This window comes from Podospora anserina, chromosome 5 (assembly GCF_000226545.1).
Source record: "Podospora anserina S mat+ genomic DNA chromosome 5, supercontig 9".
Lineage (NCBI taxonomy): Eukaryota > Fungi > Ascomycota > Sordariomycetes > Sordariales > Podosporaceae > Podospora > Podospora anserina.
The window spans coordinates 964,677-985,126 of record NW_001914843.1 but is presented as its reverse complement, the minus strand read 5'-3'; the positions used below and the strand labels follow the sequence as shown (position 1 = coordinate 985,126).

Sequence of the window (20,450 nt, the reverse complement as noted above, 5' to 3'; positions counted from 1 at the left end):
ACCATCAACAAGACTATGGGCAAAGTCTTATCGAAACCGGCCCCAACCTCCCCCCAACCAGCCAAGGCCTCCAACTCCCCCAAAATGGCCACCCCTTCCACCACGGAACCCCCTCCTGGCGCCAAAGCCAACGGCCCTCCCCCGTTCGCCCAAGGCGGACCACCCCCCGGCATCCCCCTCGGCGCTGGCCCGCCACCAGGAGTCATCCCCGGCCCGGGTGGTCCTCCCCCGGGAATCTTCGGCCCTCCAATCGACCTCTCCACGCTCCCCAAACCACCCCCTTCCAACCCCTCCCTCCCCGCAATCCTAATCCTCTGCACCTCCTCCACCGCTCCAGGCCATGTCCTCCCTTTGACCGCCATCGCAACCCATCTCGTCCAGAAAGGCTACCCAGTCCACTTCGTCGGCGGAGTCCAACACGCCCACATCATTGCCTCGTCAGGAGCGCACTTCATCTCCATCCATGAGTCCCTCTCCCTCGCCAAAGGTCCGTATAGAAAATGGGGAATGGAAAGGGCGAATTACCCCGAGGGATTACCCAGGATGGTGCAAGACTTCAAAACATTCTTCATCGGGCAGATAGAAGGCCAGTTTCTGTCTAGCAAGGCCGCGTTGGAGGATCTGAGGGACAGATATGGCAAGGAGAGGAAAATTATCGTGGTCAACGAGACGATGTGGTTCGGCTTCTTACCTTTCAAATACGGGGCCAGTCTTGGTCAAATCAAAGGGTGGGATGACGGGGAGGAGGTGCCCAAGACGGTGGGGATAAATGTTACGCCTGTTATGCTTGATGGGGAGGGCATGCCGCCTTTTCCGCTTGGGATTCTTCCTGGGGAGGGGGAGGGGGTTAGGGAACGGGATAGGGTGCTAAAGGAGTGGTATTATAAATATGTGGTGAAGGAGGCGTATGATGGGTTTAGGGAGAATATCAGGAGGTGTGGAGGGGTGGAGGTGCCGGATGGGTGGATGGTGAATCTGAGTTATACTGCTCATGATGTCACGCTGCAGCTTTGTGATGAGGTTTTGGAGTACCCCCGGCCGGATCTACCTCCGCATGTCATGTTTGCCGGGAGTTTGCCGCCTAAGAAGGGAGGGAAGGAGGGGTATAAATGGCCGGAGTGGTGGAAGCCAGAGGTTCTGGAACGGAAGGAGGGGAGGAGGATCGTAGTTGTGTCGCAGGGGACGTTGGCGAGGGACTATACCATGTTGTTGGCGCCTACGGTCAAGGGTTTGGCGGGGAGGGAGGATGTGTTGGTTATTGCTTTGCTGGGGAAGCAAGGGTTGGAGACGCCGCCCGAGGTTTTGCCTCGGGGTGTTGAGCTCGGGAATGTCAAGGTGGTGGACTTTCTGCCGTATGACTCTGTCTTGGAGCATGCTGATGTTATGGTTTTCAACGCGGGATATGGGGGGTTCGTGCATTGCATCGTGAACGGGGTGCCTGTCGTGGCTGCAGGGCTGACGGAGGACAAGTGCGAGGTCTCGGCGAGGGTCGAGTGGACGGGTGCGGGGATCAACCTGAGGACCGGGAGGCCTACGCCTGACGCTGTCGCGGCTGCGGTTGATACGATTTTGGGGGATGACAAGTATCGGTTGAGGGTGCGGGAGCTGGCGGGGCATGTCGCCAAAGGGAACCCCGTGGAGGTTGTGGAGAAGGAGATCATCGCTCTTTCGTGATAGTGGACATGAGAGATGCAATAAATACACAAGATAAATGCTGATAAATGTCACTTGCCTCGGTTGGCACTTTGAGGGCCATAGTCCGTGGCATTTTGGCGCTGGTGACAAACCAAAAGTCCCCGCCATTTGCGTGGCTCTTGGCTCTGGCGTTCGTTTCCATCAGCCGAGTTCCATTAAACAGGTCTCTAATCCCATCAAGAGCTATTAACCATTGGCCTCTCCAAACATGACTGACACAGAACTGTCTGACAGACTCAGTCTCCCCGTGAAAGATTACGCGTCTCTCTTACACAGGGTAATCTGGAAGGCCGCCAAAACACTGCCCAGTTATAGATGCGGCACGTGATGTGGCATGCTGGTGGACAGCCTCGTAATGGGTTGGGAGAAAGAAATTGATGTTATAATCCGAACATAGGTAGCCCTCGAGGGTAGGTGGCACTCGTGAGCCCCCAGAGCCCTCCTTACCTCCACAATGCGGATCACTAGGTACCTACAGATATTTAAGTGATATGACAGCAGTCAGCAGGTTCCGGCCGTACCATTAAAGTCCGGTGGGCTTCTTATAACCGACGTATCAGATGTTCGCATACCTAAGGTACCTACCTACCTTTGGGTTAACCTGCTGGGAACGTGGGTTCGATCCGACATATGTTTAACCCAACTTTCTTGACTAGTACAATAGCTAAAAGTTTTGGATTTGGCACATGTCATGTTTCAATTTGGCAGAATGACATCTTGTTAGACTGTTTAATGGAGAATGATCACGTTCTGCCGCAGACCTCGCCCTCGAGAACCATTACACTGATAGGTATAAGAACAGGAACACTGTACCTGATCTTACTTAGCTCCAGAATTCCAACACCACCAACATCTACGAATCCTCTTGATGCCCTCCGGATACCCTCCGGATACCCTGTAAGCCATCATCACAAACAAGATCACCTATCTACCCCTTCGATCTCCAACTACGATTAATAAGAATGTCGACGGCAACTTGTAGCAAGCTGAACGGGTGCGTACCGCTGGCCAACCCAGATTTGTCAGGATGGTACGGGCTCCATTGGAAGGCAAGTTATTTCTCAAGCATTCTTGCATCTTGCAACGTACAGCCAACGCATATTCATACTGACCATTATTTTGCAAATCCTCAGCCTTTAAAGAAAGAGGCACCGTGCATTTGCGGCAAGCAAGAGAATATTGGAAGTTGTCAAGCCTATGAGCCAGCGTGTGAGGAGAGTCCGGGGTCAGACAAACCTTGCCCCGATTGCGATGTATGGTTTCTCTATATCTACCTAGGTATTCGTATACTTATTTAAGCGCTAGCCTTGTATAGAGGTGTGAGCTCTGCCGCGTGAATTAACCGAGACAATATGTCATAGAGTCTTTGTAAGTGCCGGAGCTCGAAGGAGAATCGTGAAAGATGCCTTGCTGGAGGCGTTTTAGTTGGGGAAGGGGTATTGTGTACGGTGACAGCCACTCAGGGACAGCATTGCCACCATTGTTACTGGGCGGTACGTTAATATTCCTCTGATCATATGTACCTGTGTGTCTAACTCTACGTTCGCGTCGCTAGAATTGCCTCAACAACAGATGACCATTTGTGCCGCCGGGATAGATATATGGGAGAAGGAGTTTGGGTGTTGCATCACGAAGTCGCAACCCCATCATTTAGTTACAGATGAGCTGTTGAAATTACAAGCCATGGAGTGGCTAACACTAGAATGTGCTGGTTACATACTGGAATGTCTTGGTCCTACTGACCATGTATAACAAGGTGCCTTAGGTACACTTTGAATTCATTGGATCAGGGTTACTATCAGTCTGGATACGAACAATACCCGCCTACCTAGTTCCAGTGGCTAGCTGCTTGGTTGCTTTTACTCACGTTTTTCTCTATCGTTGTCTAGAGTTTCTAGATTGGCCGGCTACATTAGCCCATGCTCAGAAACTTCAACCAGTCTCAGACATCGGGTGGCTGCTGTTCCTTAGAGTTGTTGTCTTTTCTTGGTACCTACATTACCTAGGTAGGTAGCTAACACGAAGAAATCTTATTTTCAATCTCCATCAAACGTAATGGGTCCATTGCTATATGTTGATGGTGATTTGTCTGCTACCTGGGGTTACAGTGAGCTGCATCCATACCCTACTGAAATAGATCTCCAAGAGAAACCGATATGGCTAGCACGGGACAAATACATGGCTCAGTTGACCACCCATCATATGTTAAATAATTTCTTGACTCATAAACATTAAGCAGCGTAAGACCTTCAACATTGTTTCTATGTACCTGAACACGAAGATGGACGTGTCTCTAAAGTCCGAAGACCTGTCACCTCGTCAAAGCTTTGGACTAGGCCTCCTTTTTGCGGTGTGGCGCCAGGCCACCCGACAGGGTTTGTGAGGCCTTCACACTCCGGGAGGTGTCCACTGTTCTGACTTTTCCTTTTCTTCCAGAATTTTTCATCAATACCTGTACACAACGACTCAATCCATCAATACTACCTTACCCACCAAACCCGACATCTCGAACCCCCGTTAGCATCATCATCGCGAGGAAATGTCTACAAAGGAGTGCAGCAGGCTGGACGGGTGCGGCCCACCGGGCAACCCAGACTTGGCAGGTTGGTGCCAGATTCACTGGAGGGTGAGTTGCCGTTCACGACCCGTGACCTTGAACGCGCAGCGGAATGCGATGAAATATCTTCACTAACTGTTCATTTCTCCCATTCCTAGCCCTTGAAGAAAGATGGCCCATGCTCTTGCAACAAGGCGGGAAATGCCGGAACCTGTCTCGCCGAAAGCCCAAAATATGCTGGGGGTGAAGCCTCGGAACAGGTATGCCCTGATTGTGATGTAAAAGTTTTATCGTGTCCCCTCTTTTCCCCTTGCTGTATGCTGGTTTCGGTTCTGATTGTCTATAGCGGTGTGAGCTCCAGCGAGAAAATAACACGAGAGGAACGTCATGCAGTCTTTGCAAATGCCGCAGCGCACCGTATTATCGTGAAAACTGCATTGTTACAGGAGGCATATGGTTCCAGGTCTTTGGGCCAGTGGCAGAGTGCAAAAGAGCGGCGACACGGGGAGAGCATCGCGAACATTGTTTCCGGATGGTAAGTGTATTCTCTCTACCCAGGTATCCTTTAAAGCATGCGTCTAATCGTTACATGCTGAATTGCGCGAGCAAGCGTACATACAGAAAGTGGATTTGCAAACTGTATACCTAAGTAGTCAGACATGACGCCAACTGCGTGCCAAACTTCCCATTCCAACCATTACCATAAATCAGTCAACCGACTTCCCCCAAACCCCGTTTCCCTCTCAATACTGCACACGACGTCACTGACCAATCACATATATGGCTAGCCCATTGCCGGGCTTAGTAGCAGCGAATGGAACTGATGCGATCGGCGAAGAAGCCATCGCCATCGTGAAGGTTGGCGTCCTCCTGGTTGTCGTAACGCTCGCCAGAGCAGTTGGCGTGCCTAGGAGAAGAATGTTAGCTGTGATCACAACAACTGCGGCTGATGACTGTGTTGATCCACCGGTTCAGGGCAAAACTTACTCCCACCACTCGCAATAGACACCAGTTCTGTGAACACTTTTGATTGAGCTGATGACATCGTTCCACTCCGCGGGAAGGTTCCCTAGAGGCAACGCGGAACTTGTATCAGTGCATATTCATGTCTGTCCTCCTGGGGTATTTGCTTACTGCATTCAGCGTAGGTCATGTCCCAGGTGATACACTGTCCTTGCCAGTACCAATCCTTGCAGGCAAAGACCTGACGGGGCGACTGCCGAGCCTCAAGATGGCTCCCGTTCAAAGCATCTCCAGCAGGGGCAGCAGTGGCGGAGAGAACGCCAAAAGCAAGGAGGGTGGCGAGGGACTTGAAGCTGACCATTTTGTCTATGGGTTGGAGTTCTGGGCGAGAGAAGTGACGGAGTGGAAGTGAGAAGGTTGGAGAGTATGAGTCGAATGGTGAGCGGTGTCAAGAGGCTGTTGTATCTGGGTGACTGCTCGCTTTTATACACGTTCCTCGGCCCCTGAATAATCTACAGTACAGATACGGGTCAAGGAAACAAGCAGCTTGGATGTTCTCCACAATGACGCATTAATGGCCCCTGCAACGTGCTTCACAGCTTGGCTGTCATTTTTGGTTATTTAGGTGGCGTGATACACTCGAAAACGTGTTGGACGGTTGGTCTCGGATGTCAGCTGAATGGCCCCAGCTTTCTTACGGCCCAGAAATTATACAGAATTCCTTGAGCTGACGAATAAACAACTCCAGATGCATAAACATGTCAGCATTTCACGCACGAGTACCGCTGTGAAGTACTTTCAGAGAGATTGTCGTCCACACTGTCAATTCCTTGCTTAAGGTAATTCACCATCTACGTACCTTCTTACAAGTCCGGTCTCTGTTTTCTACTTCGTTGCTCTCCACGGCGGCATCCGAGCCGGAGACCCAACATCCGACACCTACCAGTATACTTGGGTCACGATAGCTTCACTGTGGTAGCTATGTGAATCAAGTACTCCACGTGGTGACGTGTTCAGGGTCTTCTCAACCCGTGATCACTTCCCATACCTACAATCACAGAACTTGTCTCCATCTATATATACCCCACCTATCAATGAGCTCATGTTGGCGACTGGGTTCAGAAACCCATGAAATGTTATTACCGTGATCAGACTCGGCTAAATTCACCGAAAAGTTTCGGGAGGCTCCAGATCACCAACTGCAGGTCGTTGCATAACGCCAAGTGGCAAGGGCTGAGCTGCACACCCATACATTCCCCGTCACTTTGCCTACGGCGAAGTGCTCAAGTCAGGTGGTGAGCATTGAGTCGAAGTTCAAGATCTCAGAACTTACACACATGTATTCAAACACAGTCAGCCGTTTTCTGTTCGCAAGCTCACTTCTCTTCACACCTGGCGTATCCTTTCTTCAACCTGGTTAGCCATTAGCCAAGCGAGTGCTGCATGGTCCCACGTCGTTATATAGGTAGGCATGTGTGAGGCACCAGTCAAAGGGCCCAGGCTTTCACCAGACCCACACCGGTTTGCTTTTAAGGCTAGATTTCCTTACTGTTTACTTTTAGACTTTACAACCAAAAAATTACTGTATCATCAATTTGTCTACCATTTCTGGCCATTTTGGCCTCACTTTCGCAGCCAGTGACTTGCCTAGGTCACCAGCCTAACAGCATGTGCTGTTAGCCCCACACGTCTACCCCTGGTGTGAAAGGCAAGCTAGACAGAACTCGGTTATAACAATTATGACTTCGACACTATCGACTATAACGGAGTCTCGCGCTGCTAACCAACTTGATGATTGCGACTGTTGGCGGAATTAACAAGGCTCTTCAACACCGACGTAACCTGCAGTGACAGCATCTCTATGTTGGTTGCAAGCCGACTGGTGACAAGGTGCTGTGGGTGACGGACCTGATGAAGGGACATGGACTTTGACATGCCTTTAGCCCTAGAGGTTGTGCTAGGGACACATGTGTGTCCCTGTGGTGAGGTAACTGGCGTGGGAAAAGAGTGACTGCATTGCTATGATTTCGTGTGTCAGTTGTGCTTGCTATGGGATGAGATCCGGGTTAGGGTTATTTGACGGGGAGGACGGTTGACGTGTGAGGCTTGCACGTGACGTAGGATATTCGGACAATTCTGGTGGGAATTCCGTACTTTGTCAGGCGGAGTCCGGAGGGTTTAAGAAGACGTCGTGGGCAGTGTATTTTGCCTTCCTTTTCTTTTCTTCTTTATCCGACAATTCAATCTTTTACTTGGCACCTACGCCTGCACCCAGCCGTAGGTCCATATCAGTGCTGGTACTGTGATACCAAGCATGGTCGTGCTGACATTACCAGGTATTCTTCGGATGAAGGTAGACCTCAATATCTTTGACCATCCTCGAAAGAGAGACACCTTCCATCATCCCGAAAATCTGGCTACTTGAACCTCATCTCCCTCCAAGCATGTCCTTCCAAATTCTCACCATACATCCAACCACAGACATAGGCCTGACCAACAACCTCCCACCCATCTCCCAACACATGTTCCGTCGCAATGATCGGCAGCGAGCACCCCTTGACAACACATACCAAATCACCCACGCTCGAAGTCCAAGGACCTAACCCTACGTACCCCGTATCTGTTACAAGCAAAGATCTATGTGACGAACTGCGAGAGAATGTCACGAGAAACTCTTGAACCAAGTCTCTAACGGCAATCCTTGCCTTTTCTTCTATCTGCGTTGGCCAGTCTGCTGCTGTTGACGATAGGAGAGAAGGCACATCAGGCTGCAGAGCTGGGTTCAAGGATGTCATCAAGTCTTCCAGTGCTTGCAAAGACGGAGATGCTGCTGAAGACGATGAAGAGGTCCTGTGACTAAAGCAATCAAAGAATCTCCTAAAGTTGGCAAAGTCAGACCATTCTGGCTCTGGCGGGGGTGACTTCAGCGGTTTTCTGTTCAGAGAATGTGGTCTTAATAGTCCGAGCGTCATCTGCTGTTCGGCAGCCGATTGTACTGCGTCGTCCCTCTGGCCGGGTCCATACTCCAAGAGGCCCCGAAAGTGATAAGGCGGGGATGCCTTTCCTCGCCTATTGCATTGAAACTGCCAGGTGACACAATCCTGGAAGCGATCCAAGTACCCAACATAAGCCATGAACCCAAGTCTTAGCATTTTCCCATCTCTGAGCAGTCGCGTATAGTGAGATGAGTCAAAGTTCAAGTGGTCGTCATGGTAGGAGAGTGTTAAAGCTCGGAAAAAAGCGTCGCTTGAGTCTCCAGTTGCAGAGGCGGTTTGTTGTAGGTGCAAGTCGTTTTGCAAAATAATGTACAGCCAACGGCAGAGCTTCTCGCCCGCAAGCCACCTGTCATTTTCTTGACGATCTTTATCTGCAACGCAAAGTCTACCAGCAATGATGGTATCTGTGATGAGAGTTCGATGATCATGAGAAATGGTCGCATTGGCTTTCGCGCTACCTGATGCCCGGTGGCTCTTTGGCCTCATCCACCACCTTATTTGTAAAATGACGCTCTTTCTCAGATCCGGAGCCCAAGAGGGGAGACCAATGATGGGTGGGGTGTTGGGAGGCCGGGCTCCAGAGCCTGTGAAGGATATCAGCGAAAGAGAGCCTCTGTGTTCCAAAATAAGCTTTACAACTCCGATGTAGACTTCAGCGATAGTGGCATCATAGTCGGGTACGATGGCGACATCAACATGAGAAAGAAGACCAATCCACGCATAGACCTTGTCTCGCGGATCTGTAGAGTCAAAATTCCAACTCTCTTCCAGCATTTCTTCCAAAGTGTATGCCTTGTAAAATTGGGTATGCTCCATGAGCTCGGGTAGGTGAAAGCGGGTGTACTGCCAAAGAACCGCCCTAGGGCTGGTTCCGTTGATAATAACAGCAAGCTCCTTAAAGCTTCGGAGCCAAGGATTAGGGATAGGCGTTTTCAGAAGCGCAGCCCAGCAGAAAAAGGCATAAGCAAAGTCTCGAAAGCCCAGTGTCTCGTTCCCACAAACAAACAATGCGTGTTGGGCCACGGCAGCTTCTTGGACAACCCATATCCGTCCCCACCAGTCTTTGGTGAAAAATGATACAAGGGCTTGGAGGTTGGTGTCATTGAGGGTGTAATGCATGATATCTGCCGTAAGCAGTTTATCGTCTGTTTGGGCTCGAGATCGAGTGTATAGCGCTGCGGCGAAACGAATGAGCCTCATGGCCAACGAGCTCTGCTCGTCCCTGTGACCGAGCCAGATACTAACAGCAGGGGCAGTCTGGTAGATGTCTTTCATTATGCGGATCTGTTCGGATTTCTCGACATTGTTGCTTTGGTTGATGCAAATTGCGTCTACCCACAGTATCAAGGGCTCGTCTTCAAAGCGCATGTGTCGGAGTGCAGCGCAAAGGTTTGCGGTTGCTTCAAAGGGTGCTCCATTGACAAAGATGGCTTCGGTGTCGCTTGGATTACCCCAGACGTAAGAAAGTGCGAGATATCGAATGGAAGAGGCGTTCGTGAGTGAGACCGTCCGCAGAGTGCAGATAAGTGGGGCTGTCTTTCGCGTCGCAGGTAGGAGGCTGAGCAAACGGATCTCGGGAGGGTTTACTTTGAGGCGGTCGTACAGTGATGATGCCATGCTGTCAGCAAGACAACTCGGGGTGGAAAAGGGAAGGAAGAGAGATGAAATACACTCATGCCTCTTTGCTTCGAAGTTGAAGCCCAGAGCTGGCTGACTGCAAGGCACCCATCCCGACCGAAGCTCAGCTGAAGCTGCGACTTTCTGAATAGTTGTGGTAGTTTGAGCGCATTGATTGGCTCAGAAAAAGCAGAGGTTACACAGGCAGCGCAAGGTACCTAGGTACAAGAGCTATCGCCCGGACCTTCTTTGCTCTAGAGCACAAGTAATGCGCACCTTGAAATGAAGAGACGATTTCCAGGCATGAAATGATGGCTCCCTAACCATCTGAAAGCTCAATATCTGCTCGTTTAACTGTTCTAGTTCTGGCAGGTTTAACCGATCTTCGCGCCTGCCTGCCTCACAAGTCACCGTTAAGATGGAGCTACCGGCGCTAATGCAAGCCACATCAACCACCACGGTGGCGTGCCTCAGCCTCCGCAAGCCAGATCAAGAACTTCTAAAAGATTTCACCGCAGTCTAGCTAGCAACGATGGAGTCCCTTAGATCTACTTTCACCTCTCTCCTCGGCCTAGGCCCCATCAAATATAACCCCTCAACCTCTATCCCCTCCCTCCAAGGTAAAACCGTCCTCATCACAGGCGGCAACTCCGGTCTCGGCAAAGCCACCATCCAGGCCCTCCTCCAGCACTCACCATCTCCCCCGGCCCGGATTTGGCTCGCATCTCGAGATATCGACAGAATCCAGTCCGCCATATATGAGATTACAGCCACGGTTCCCTTGGCCTCGACTATCATTGTTCCCCTCATTCTTGACTTGGCCTCACTGCAGTCAGTGAAAGATGCCGCTGAAAGGGTCCTCAAGGAGTCTGAAAGACTGGATACTATGATTCTCAATGCAGGCGTGATGGCGATGCCAGTCGGTGTGACGCAAGATGGGTATGAGGTTCATTGGGGGATTAATCACATGGGACATGCCGCTCTGACAAAGCTGTTGATGCCTCTTCTCCTAAAAACGGTTGAGATTCAAGAAGAAAAGGATGTCAGGATTGTGGCTGTGAGCTCGGGTGGTCACAGATCTTCGCCGAAGATTGACTTTGCAAAGGTCAAAACAGATATGAAGACGAGCTTTTGGTGGTAAGTCTCATGGGTGAAACTGGAATTTGTCACTCCTTGCTGGTGGAGTTGATACTGATGGATAGTACAGGACAAGGTACGCAGAGAGCAAACTGGCCAACATTCTGTGGATGAAAGCCCTGGCGAAAGAATATCCCCAGATCAAGTGTGTCTCACTCCACCCCGGAGTGGTGAGCACAAACATAGGAGGGGCAACTATCAGCAAATACCGACTTGTGAGAATTGGTGACTGGTTGTTTCGGTGGATGCTAACCAAACCTGAGGTGGGATGTCTGAATCAGCTTTGGGCTGCAGTTGGCCCATCTGAGGAGGTGGAAACGGGAGAGTATTATCATCCTGTTGGGGTGAAGGGGTGTGGTTCAGTCATGACAAAAGACCAAGGGTTGGTTATGAAGTTGCTTGAATGGACCGAGGAGGAGCTAAAGGTTCATGGTATCTGAGGTAGGGTCATGTGAGGATTTGGGTTGTGGTTTATTCGATGGTGTGGGTGGTCAAAGGCATGTTCTCAAAATCGAGGGAGGTAGGCTATAGATTATAGCTAACACCTATAATATATATTACCCCAGCTATCACTCTCCATTATCTTAGCTATGTCTGTCCATTATCCGAGCTATTACGGTCTACCTATTATCTTAGCTATCACTGTCTATGTGTAATCTGAGACCTTAATCTATAATACACTGATTTACACCGTCCAACGTGAGGACTGGAATAAGGTGGTGGATGTACGGACTAGAGTTTGAGGGTATGTACCTAGGTAGATTGGTATTTTCATGTTCTTTTCTCAGGCACGTTTTTGAAGCGTATGGGATGGTCACATAAAATGTATTTAGATTGCTTAGGGCAACAGTCCCAACCACTTGAGGTGAGAGGACGCCTGTGGACCAACTTAAAGGCATATAGATATACGAAATTGTCTTTGCGATTGTTGACTACTTTCATGCTCCTCAAGACCAGACACTACCAGTAACACAGCCCTCACGCCGTCAATCCAACCAAGCCAAGAAAATATTTGACGTCCACGTTGTCAAGTGCCAAATGTGCCCGCCCAGTAAAGTATGCAGAGATCAATTGGTCTGTGAGGCAGGACCTGCAATTGATTGGCGGTGCTCCTCAGCCACAAGTCTGGTGAGGGAGAGGTAAATGGGTTGGTGTGTTCAGCTTCGATGGGCATCAAACGTTTACATGCAGAATTTGTTCTCATCCGTGACATCGATAATCTGATTACAACTAAAAACCTGTGTTTCAGTCCACAGATCAAATATCCCCTTGCCATATCAGCACGAATGGGTTGTTGCTGTTCAAGCCCGAAGGCCGCCGAAAAGAGCGAGTCGCCTGTTGTTGAGCAGTTTTGCAAGACTGCGATCAGCAAGGATGGGCCCACTCATTCAAGTCCGACACCAACCTCTCCACCTGTCGCCACAGAACCAGAGCGGCAACCCAATCCAGAGGAACCATCACCAACTCTACGGTGTTGGAGAGACCGCGTAGTACAGAGGAATCATCTCACGTTCCCCGACCACTCTGGGATGCGGCATACGCAAGGTCCAGAGCGAAAATACCGAGCTGTTGAACCGTTTTTTGAGACAATCCTTCTTCGAGCCGATTTCAACAATGACTATCTGGACCTAAAGGGGGAGGAGCAGTACCGTGACTATAAGGAGAGGAACCGGCGTCTTACAATAGCTCTGGAATGTGGATTGAAGAAGATCGAGGAGGTGGACAAAGGGGATGGTGACAACGAGCGACGTCACTCAAGTCCTCACATATGTTGGCGACATTATTCAGAGCACACTTCAGGCAACAGTTCCGCAGGTTGGAGCAGCCTGGCTAGATGTTTCGATCTTATTGAAGTGCATTTCCAACGCAGCACAACAGTCGATTGATAACCGTGCAGGCATTCTTTGTGTCGGGTCGCGGATTTCTTGGTATCAGGAACTGCTTCCATACGACGGAAACTCATCAGTTGCAACATGGAAAGGTTGCAGCTCAGGCTCGATGAAAGGATGATTGACCTTTTCGCGAAAATTATCGTTTCCCAGATGAGAAGTGTATGCGATTACTACAGGAATCAACTCAAGGTTGCTTTGTCGAATTAGACGTAAAACTGAGCGAGCCGACAAGCTTGTTGGCAAGTTCAGTGTTAGCGGTCTCAACTATGAGGAGTTCATGGATCGCCATCCCATACCAACGGACGGAACGTGCAAATGGTTTTTCAGCGACAAGAAAGCTCATGATTGGGAGGATGGCTTGGAAAGACTCTTGCTTATTACCGCTGCACCAGAGCAAGGCAAATCTGTGCTCGCCCGGTCACTAGTTGTGGGAGGTTAATACTCCTGCGGGATTGGGCAGTCAGGTTGCTCCAGGGCTTCGGCCCTGGGGCCCACATATTTGGTGAAGGATAAGGATAAGTTTTTGCTCTCCGGAGCTGTTTGTTTGAGTACTTAATAATATCATCAACTATTTACAAATCCTCGCAGCCGTACAACACTAGTACACCACTGGCGTGAGGACAGTGAGAGACAGAAGATCGTCTGTCACTTTTTCTTCAAGGACACCAACGACACCCAAAAAGGCGTCGCCATGGCCCTATGCGCGGTTTTGCACCAGATACTGAGGCAAGATCGTCTTCTGGCTTTGAAGGCAGAGGCCAACATCACCCAAGCGGGAGACGCTCTAACTAGGTCACTGACACGCTTATGGGGTCTCCTCGAAGAGGTCTTACTCCACGTCAGTCTCAAACAAAGCCCCATCATCTGTATTTTGGATGCGTTGGACGAATGTGACCAAAATGATTGCAAAGAACTTCTTCGCAAAACCACAAACTTCTGCAAAGCCGAGAGAGAGCAAAACACCAAGTCGAAGTTGAAGCTTCTGTTGACTACTCGACCTACGCCGCCAATTCTCCGGGAACTGGCCGAGGTACCCAAGATATCCTTGGATCCTCGAGACAATCCTCGGGATCTGTCTTCAGAAATTGAGCTGGTGATTCAGAAGAAACTGGATGAGATGGCCCCAAGAAAAGAGTGGTCAAATGATTTGCACGTCAGGATTAGAGAGGCGTGAATGGCAAAAGGCACTCAACTCACTTATCTCTGATTACGCTTGGTTTTTGATTTGCTTGATGAAGACTGGGAATTGCCTGAAGAAGAATGGATATGCCGGGTCACAGAACTTCCACCTACTGTCAATGACACATACGTAAAGCTCCTGGCGAAAGTGCACCCTAGGATGAAGAGCTACGTGAAGGAACTCCTCTCCATGATGCTCTGTGCAGAGAGACCACTGGAGCTTGACGAGGTCAATGTCGTCTTGAGAGCCGCTGTCACACAGCCACGTGCTGTTGACAGAACTCATATGCCAGACCTCAGCCGGTTGGTAGCATGGATCAACACCTACTGTGGCTTCTTTGTCCAGATTTATGAAGGAAAGCTTCAGTTCATTCACCAAACTGCGAAAGAGTTCTTGACTGCACCGGTCGAAGCAGGCAGCGAGGGACCGGAATGGCAAGGATTATTTCAGCTTGAGACTGCGCATCGACGAATGCGGGATCCGTGTTACCGTTATTTAGCTGACAGGACAAAACACTGGAAAAGCAAGGAATGGAAGGACCCATCTGCAAACCCAAACTGGTATTTTTATAGCGCCCAAGACATGGGGAGTCCAGATCGTTTTATTATTTACGCCATTACTGGACGTGAATATCATAACGATCGGTCTGGAACTGCCAGAAACCCGCAACTTGTGCAAGATATTGTCATTGATGACCACTTCGACTCGCCAATTGCCAGGGTAACACTTCACCGAAGAAAGAGAGGAGGCATGCTATTCCGCATGCTCCTTAACGGACTCGAGAGCTGAAACCATCATTACTGGATCATATGTATGCACATGACATTCTCGAAAATCTGAAGCGATCATGTGCGACATGGAATCAAGAGGCGGGTGAACTGAATCACCTGGTCCCAGTTGAACCCTCACCATTCGTGTTCCCAACTAGAGGTGGTAGATTGGCCGGCCCGCCCGAAGACATATCGCTTCGATGTATCCAAAACCTAATCTACCCGGAAGGTGATTCCACAAAACCACCAGGCATCAAAGTTGCGAGAATATACTTGGCTTTGCACTCTGCACCAAATTCTTTTATCATATCAGAGCATATCGAAGGGGAATCCCTTGAGTTTGCTCTGTCATCCTACTCCGTTCGCCAGCTGTTCAAATTCATGACTATTTTTCTCTGGCTCCCTCCTCTCAACAACACATCCACTCTAGATGCTGTTCGAAGAGACAACGAGCAGGAAAATGCCTGGCGATAGGCGGAGAAGGTGTTATGTCAGATGCTGGCCCGTTTTGATTATCTGACAGAGATGGCAGAGAGATTCCGGAAATCTTCCCCAAGGTACGAACATATCACATGCCTAAGGCCGAGTACCTAGGTATTTGGCTGTCTATATACGTGCACAAGAGAAGTTTGGGACAGAAGCACTAATCCTGCCATCTGCAATAGTCGCACCGGCCTAGTTTTGCGGACGGGGAATTTTTTGGCTTCCACAGAACATCACCTCGCCAATTCATAGTTTCCTCTGACGGGACACTAATCATGATTCCGCCCACCGGTCGCAGAGTCTCAGAGCTTGACTCTTGGCCAACCCACATAATACACCAAAGCCTCATAGAAGCAGGGAAGAGCTTACACTGTCCCGAGTTGGCGGTCGAACTAAGCAGATCGTTATGGAGGTTTTGAGTGGAGAAAGCCGCTTGCGATGACTTACCTTACCTACTTACCTACTGATGTGTAATGCATGTGGCTGCTCACGTTGACATTCTAGGCGGATGAAAGCAATGTTTTGCCCAGCCGTTTCGAAAGGCTGTCAACAGTGCTGAATAGGTTGATTGATGTACACCGAAGAGTGCTGTTGTAAATGTCACAGTTCCGAATGTGTGATGGATAGCGATCATATCTTTGAATGCTCAATATCTACCTGGTACCAAGCGCTGCGCCTTTTACCCCTTCGGAAGTTTGGTAGGCACAGTTTGCGAATGCTCCCATCAAACCCTCGCCAACTACATGTACGCCGCATTCAATCAGATTGAGCCGACAAAACAATAACCGTTGGCACCTTTTTTTAGCCCTCGGCAATCTTCAACAGCTGCGCCTCCCCCAAACACAACATGGCTCGCACCATGCAATCGGATGTCAAGCGTCTCACCCATCAAAACGCCGTACTTGTAACCGCCCGATGATACTTCTTTGCCTCATCCCACAGCACCGTCAAAATAAACTTTTCCCGGCACGACAAATGTTGGCGATATGTATAAACTGCCATCTCCACTCCTCCTGCCGCAATGGCCGAAAGAATCCCCTTCCAGAACACCTACCCCGACAAGCATCACCCGACTCAATCTCGCCTCCGCCAGAACAACACCGTTGACGGTTTGACGCCGAAAAAGTGGGCAAGTCTCAGTCCTTGACACAAGAAACTCCGGCATAAACCGGACCCCCGGCGGGCGCAGGACTCAGGACCCTACTCAGGGCCCCCAGTTTTCCCCAGTCTCCCATAAAGCTTAAACCGACCCTTTCTCCTCGTTTCCTCATTTCCACATACCGAGCTGAAGAAAGAAATAGAAAAGAAGGGAACTGGACAGGGCGAAAAGACCCAAAAGATGGCGGCGGTAAGGAGATCCGGAAGTGGGACCAGCACCACCAGCATGCGACCGCCGAGCCTACCCTCCATCCCCGATCTCGATTACCTCGATGACATATCCGGGCTACAATTCGACGGTCGAGATGGAGAAAAAGAAGTCGTATTCCTCGGGGCACCAGCCGACTACCTCTCCCTTGATGAAAGGATAGCCGTGGCGGCAACACGAGCGCGGGCAAGAACGGTGGTAACGGTCGCTTCTTTCCCACCAGCACGATACGCCTCCCCACCGCCAACCTCCTCGTCAAGATCATCATCAACATGTTTCGAAAAAGAAGCAACCACCACCACCATCCCCTACCCCGTCCAACGAAGCAAATCCCAATCAACCATACTCCAAACCCGCTCCCCACCGTTCAGAGTCAACACCCCTGATCTCTCCTTTCAAAACCGACCAAAAAGTGTTTCCTGCCTCGGGGACCTCCTCTATCAATCCAAAGCCCTGTAAATTCTCTCCCATCCCCCCACCGTTTGACAGGCACCTCACTAACCACACCGCGGGGGGAAAAGCCACGCCTCTCCCGGCCCCTCCACTTCCAGCAGTACTTCAAACTCTTCCACCCTCGAATCCTGGACAATAACCTACCACGCCCCCATCGAGCGCCTAACCACCCGCTACTGCCTCCTCGGCCTCCCCTTCCCCCTCTGCCGACGCACCGAAATCGAAGAAGGCCGCATCCTGTCCATCACCCCAAACATCCACTTCACCCAAACCGAACTGTTGTCTGAAATCGCCTCCGACAAAACCCACTTCACCGCCCGCACCGGAAAACCCCCCTCCATGCATGCCGGCGATCTCGACCGTCGGCTCCGGTGCCTTGACTGGAAAGTCCAGGACGAAATCTATGATTTGCTCAACGACAGGACGACAAGCAGTAGTAACGCGTTCAAGAGAAGGGAATGGAAGGTTGTTGTCATGGTGGCAGTGGAAGCAGGGGAGATCATGGCTGAACGGGGGGCTGATGAGGAGACCAGGTCGTCTAAAACAAGGGGTGCGGGGGGTAAAAGGAGGAGGTTGCTTGATGGGGCCGGTGCCAGAGGGTTGTTGTTGAGGAATGTGCTGAGGAAAGAGAAAAAGATGCCCAAGGCGGCGGTGACGGAGTATAGGTTGATATTGAGGGGGACGGAGGTCAAGGCGAGTGAGCAGGGGTGGGGGTATTACAACCGGTATACCAGGCCTTCGAGGGGGGCACTGTGCGATAATGAAAAGGAGAAGAACAAGGAAACTGGGGTGAAGAGGCGGTGGTCGACTATGTCGAGTATTTCGACCATGACGACGAGGACGGGGAAGAGTGAGCGGTATGTGGACTTTTGAGATGAGATAGTTATGGTCATTATGGTAGATATGACACGAGGGTATCATGGATGGAATGAGGGTATCATGGTCGAAATGAGCATTATCATGGGTCTGATGGCAGTATATACGATGTGTCGCATGACTGGATGTTGAGGTTGGGCTGTTGTAAATATCATGTTGAACTTTCGGCGTGAAGCTCCCGGAGTTGGATCAATGCATTCTCCCATCTTTCTTTGCGACCCTCATCTGTATCGTTCCACCATTCTGGCTTGCCGCGTTCTCCAAGGCCGAGCTTGGCCAGTCCGGTTGTTTTGCGCGATAACGACAGCTTTTGCATGTCATTTTTATTCTGTCGGCGTGCACCGGATCTCCCTTTGGCGAGAAAATGCTTTAGTTCAGCCAGGGCGTTATCGGGAACCAGGGGATCTGTCGCGCGCCATTTGCGGCCGTTGACGATGATGTAATGGCCGTCGTCGGTTTTGGGTGGGAATGACTTTGACGGTTGGTTGGCTTTCTTTGGTGGGTTAGACAGGCTCTCTGTCAGTTTCTTATTGGCGGATCTCGTTGTTCTCATGTCAGACGTTATCAAAGTGAGAATTGCAAAGGTTTGCCATGTTGGAACAAAGTCTTCGATAGTTGTCAAAGAGCAAGTAAAAACAGCTTCAGCACAGGCCACCTACTACCTCAAAGGCAAATGTCGTCATCACTTTTTCGTCTATACCAAGGCCACTATTCCAGATATCAACATTCCGACAGCAGCTCGCCATATATGACGGCCTCGAGCTCCTTGAAAAGCCTGCCTGGAACTGGGTCACCAAACGGCAAGACACTGACAAACAGTGTTGCAGTGATTCCGGTAGTCGGGTCCATAATCTTGAGAGTCATCAACGTCAGCCAGCTGCAATGAATGAGGGGGGAAACAAAAGAGAGACTCACCCAATGCGGGTTGACCACCCCAGACCACATCATGCTTCCATTCTTTCTTCCCGTTGCCAGATCCACCAAATTAATGCCGCCACCCAACCCCCAGCTTATCTCACTGGCAGTCAGCTCATCAAATTCCGGTGCGAAACCTGTCCCGATCAAAATATTTGCCTCGTCCTCCTTCTGTTTGTCGTTCAACTGAGGCCGGAAAAGCTCGTCAACAGTTTCTTTCTTCAGCAGATTACCCTTGCCCTTTGTGTCCTGCAGCAAAGCTTGCAAGAACTTGATGTAATCAGCAGCTGTTGTAAACAGTCCAGAGCCACCACTTTCAACAGGCGGTTCAAGCGGTGTGATGAGTGGTCCTTCGGTTAGTGTACCATCCGCAGCTCGATAAGAAACTTCCACGTATCGGTCCTTGACCTTTTCCCAGATCTCCGGTCGCAACGGATGAAATGTGGTCTCGTCCATTCCCAGTGGATCGAGAACGTGCTCCTGCATGTATTCGCCAAGTGTTGTTCCTGTGAGCTCTTCAAGAGCAAATCCCGCCCAGTCGATTGCAGTGCCGTAGTACCAACCCGTTCCTGGTTCGAATTTGAGAGGCGTGTCCCAGCCTTCCCGCGTCGAGGTGGTTGCATTGACTGTTCTCCCAATGTACTGGGACCATCGCAACAGATCTGGGTCACCAACATCGTACCCTTGGCCTATGGTGTGCGTCAAGAGATGTCTCAGCGTAATGGGCACTGTGTTTTCCACCAAGATGGGGGCACCACCATTTTCTTCGTCGAAACCCTTCAGAATCTGTGCCGAAGCCAGCTCAGGGACCAGCGGGCGGATATCGTCTTCCAGTCCGATGAGACCTCGCTCGACGATTTGAAGGACACAGATGATGGTGATGATTTTGGTCATAGACGCGACAAAGCTGAAAGAGTCGGTCGAAAATGCAGGAGCATCAGGGGCCATTTTAATGCGGCCTGCTGAGCCAAAGTAAATCACCTCTGGGAAAAACAATGTCAGTTTTAATGGCTACCTACCTTCTCAAGTGAGCGGGAGGGGTAAGTACTGTACCATCTTCATTCGCGACAACCAGTGATGCCCCCAACACCTTGTTCGCCGTGTTGTTGCCTTGGGCAACATACTTTTCAAGAATGGAGTCGAGCCTGGATGTCATGGTTTTATTTTGTGTAAGGTGGGTAGGTCAGGACTGAGGAAGCCTAATGGTTTGTGAAATCTCGGTGTTTAAGTATGACGGATGTCACAACTTTTGACTCCGACGCTCCCCCGCACAAGATCGCCAACAGCAGCACTTGTGTCCATTTACCACCCAACAGCGCTGACCTGCTTACGTTACATTTCTAGTGCGAGCCAACCAACAAGAATGATTGAGGATCTGGCACGATGCCTTATATAATGCCAAACTACTCGGAGACGAGACTCAAGCACACCAACATCCATTTCCGTTTCCAGAACTGAGCTCCTGCCGCTCTAAGCTGAGTTGGTGCTGAGCTTGGGCTGAGGGGGCCTGAGTTGAGGCCGGGGTGGGCTGAGCTTGAGCTGAGGTTAAG

The 20,450-nt window shown here is 50.4% G+C and overlaps 6 protein-coding genes across 6 annotated transcripts; 3 read left to right on the top strand and 3 right to left on the bottom strand.

The window, feature by feature from the left end:
• Positions 1–84: 84 nt before the first annotated feature.
• On the top strand, positions 85–1,674 carry PODANS_5_10190 (uncharacterized protein; the record flags this gene model as incomplete). Its single annotated transcript, XM_001904813.1, has 1 exon — positions 85–1,674. One exon carries the CDS (start codon positions 85–87, stop codon positions 1,672–1,674), a length of 1,590 nt encoding a protein of 529 aa, XP_001904848.1.
• Positions 1,675–5,053: 3,379 nt separating this feature from the next.
• Positions 5,054–5,576, bottom strand: PODANS_5_10180 (uncharacterized protein; the record flags this gene model as incomplete). Its single annotated transcript, XM_001904812.1, has 3 exons — positions 5,054–5,159; positions 5,240–5,321; positions 5,387–5,576. The coding sequence occupies 3 exons, from the start codon at positions 5,574–5,576 to the stop codon at positions 5,054–5,056; spliced, it is 378 nt and encodes a 125-aa protein (XP_001904847.1).
• Positions 5,577–7,632: 2,056 nt separating this feature from the next.
• PODANS_5_10170 (uncharacterized protein) lies at positions 7,633–9,828 on the bottom strand (the record flags this gene model as incomplete). Its single annotated transcript, XM_001904811.1, has 1 exon — positions 7,633–9,828. The coding sequence occupies one exon, from the start codon at positions 9,826–9,828 to the stop codon at positions 7,633–7,635; it is 2,196 nt and encodes a 731-aa protein (XP_001904846.1).
• A 532-nt stretch (positions 9,829–10,360) lies between these two features.
• PODANS_5_10160 (uncharacterized protein) lies at positions 10,361–11,405 on the top strand (the record flags this gene model as incomplete). The annotated part of the gene is made up of 2 exons (XM_001904810.1): positions 10,361–10,965; positions 11,036–11,405. 2 exons carry the CDS (start codon positions 10,361–10,363, stop codon positions 11,403–11,405), a joined length of 975 nt encoding a protein of 324 aa, XP_001904845.1.
• A 5,926-nt stretch (positions 11,406–17,331) lies between these two features.
• Positions 17,332–17,982, top strand: PODANS_5_10130 (uncharacterized protein; the record flags this gene model as incomplete). The annotated part of the gene is made up of 1 exon (XM_001904809.1): positions 17,332–17,982. A coding segment is annotated over one exon (651 nt), but the record flags the coding sequence as incomplete, so codon positions are not given.
• Positions 17,983–18,705: 723 nt separating this feature from the next.
• Positions 18,706–20,056, bottom strand: PODANS_5_10120 (uncharacterized protein; the record flags this gene model as incomplete). Its single annotated transcript, XM_001904808.1, has 2 exons — positions 18,706–19,883; positions 19,954–20,056. The coding sequence occupies 2 exons, from the start codon at positions 20,054–20,056 to the stop codon at positions 18,706–18,708; spliced, it is 1,281 nt and encodes a 426-aa protein (XP_001904843.1).
• Between the last annotated feature and the right edge of the window lie 394 nt (positions 20,057–20,450).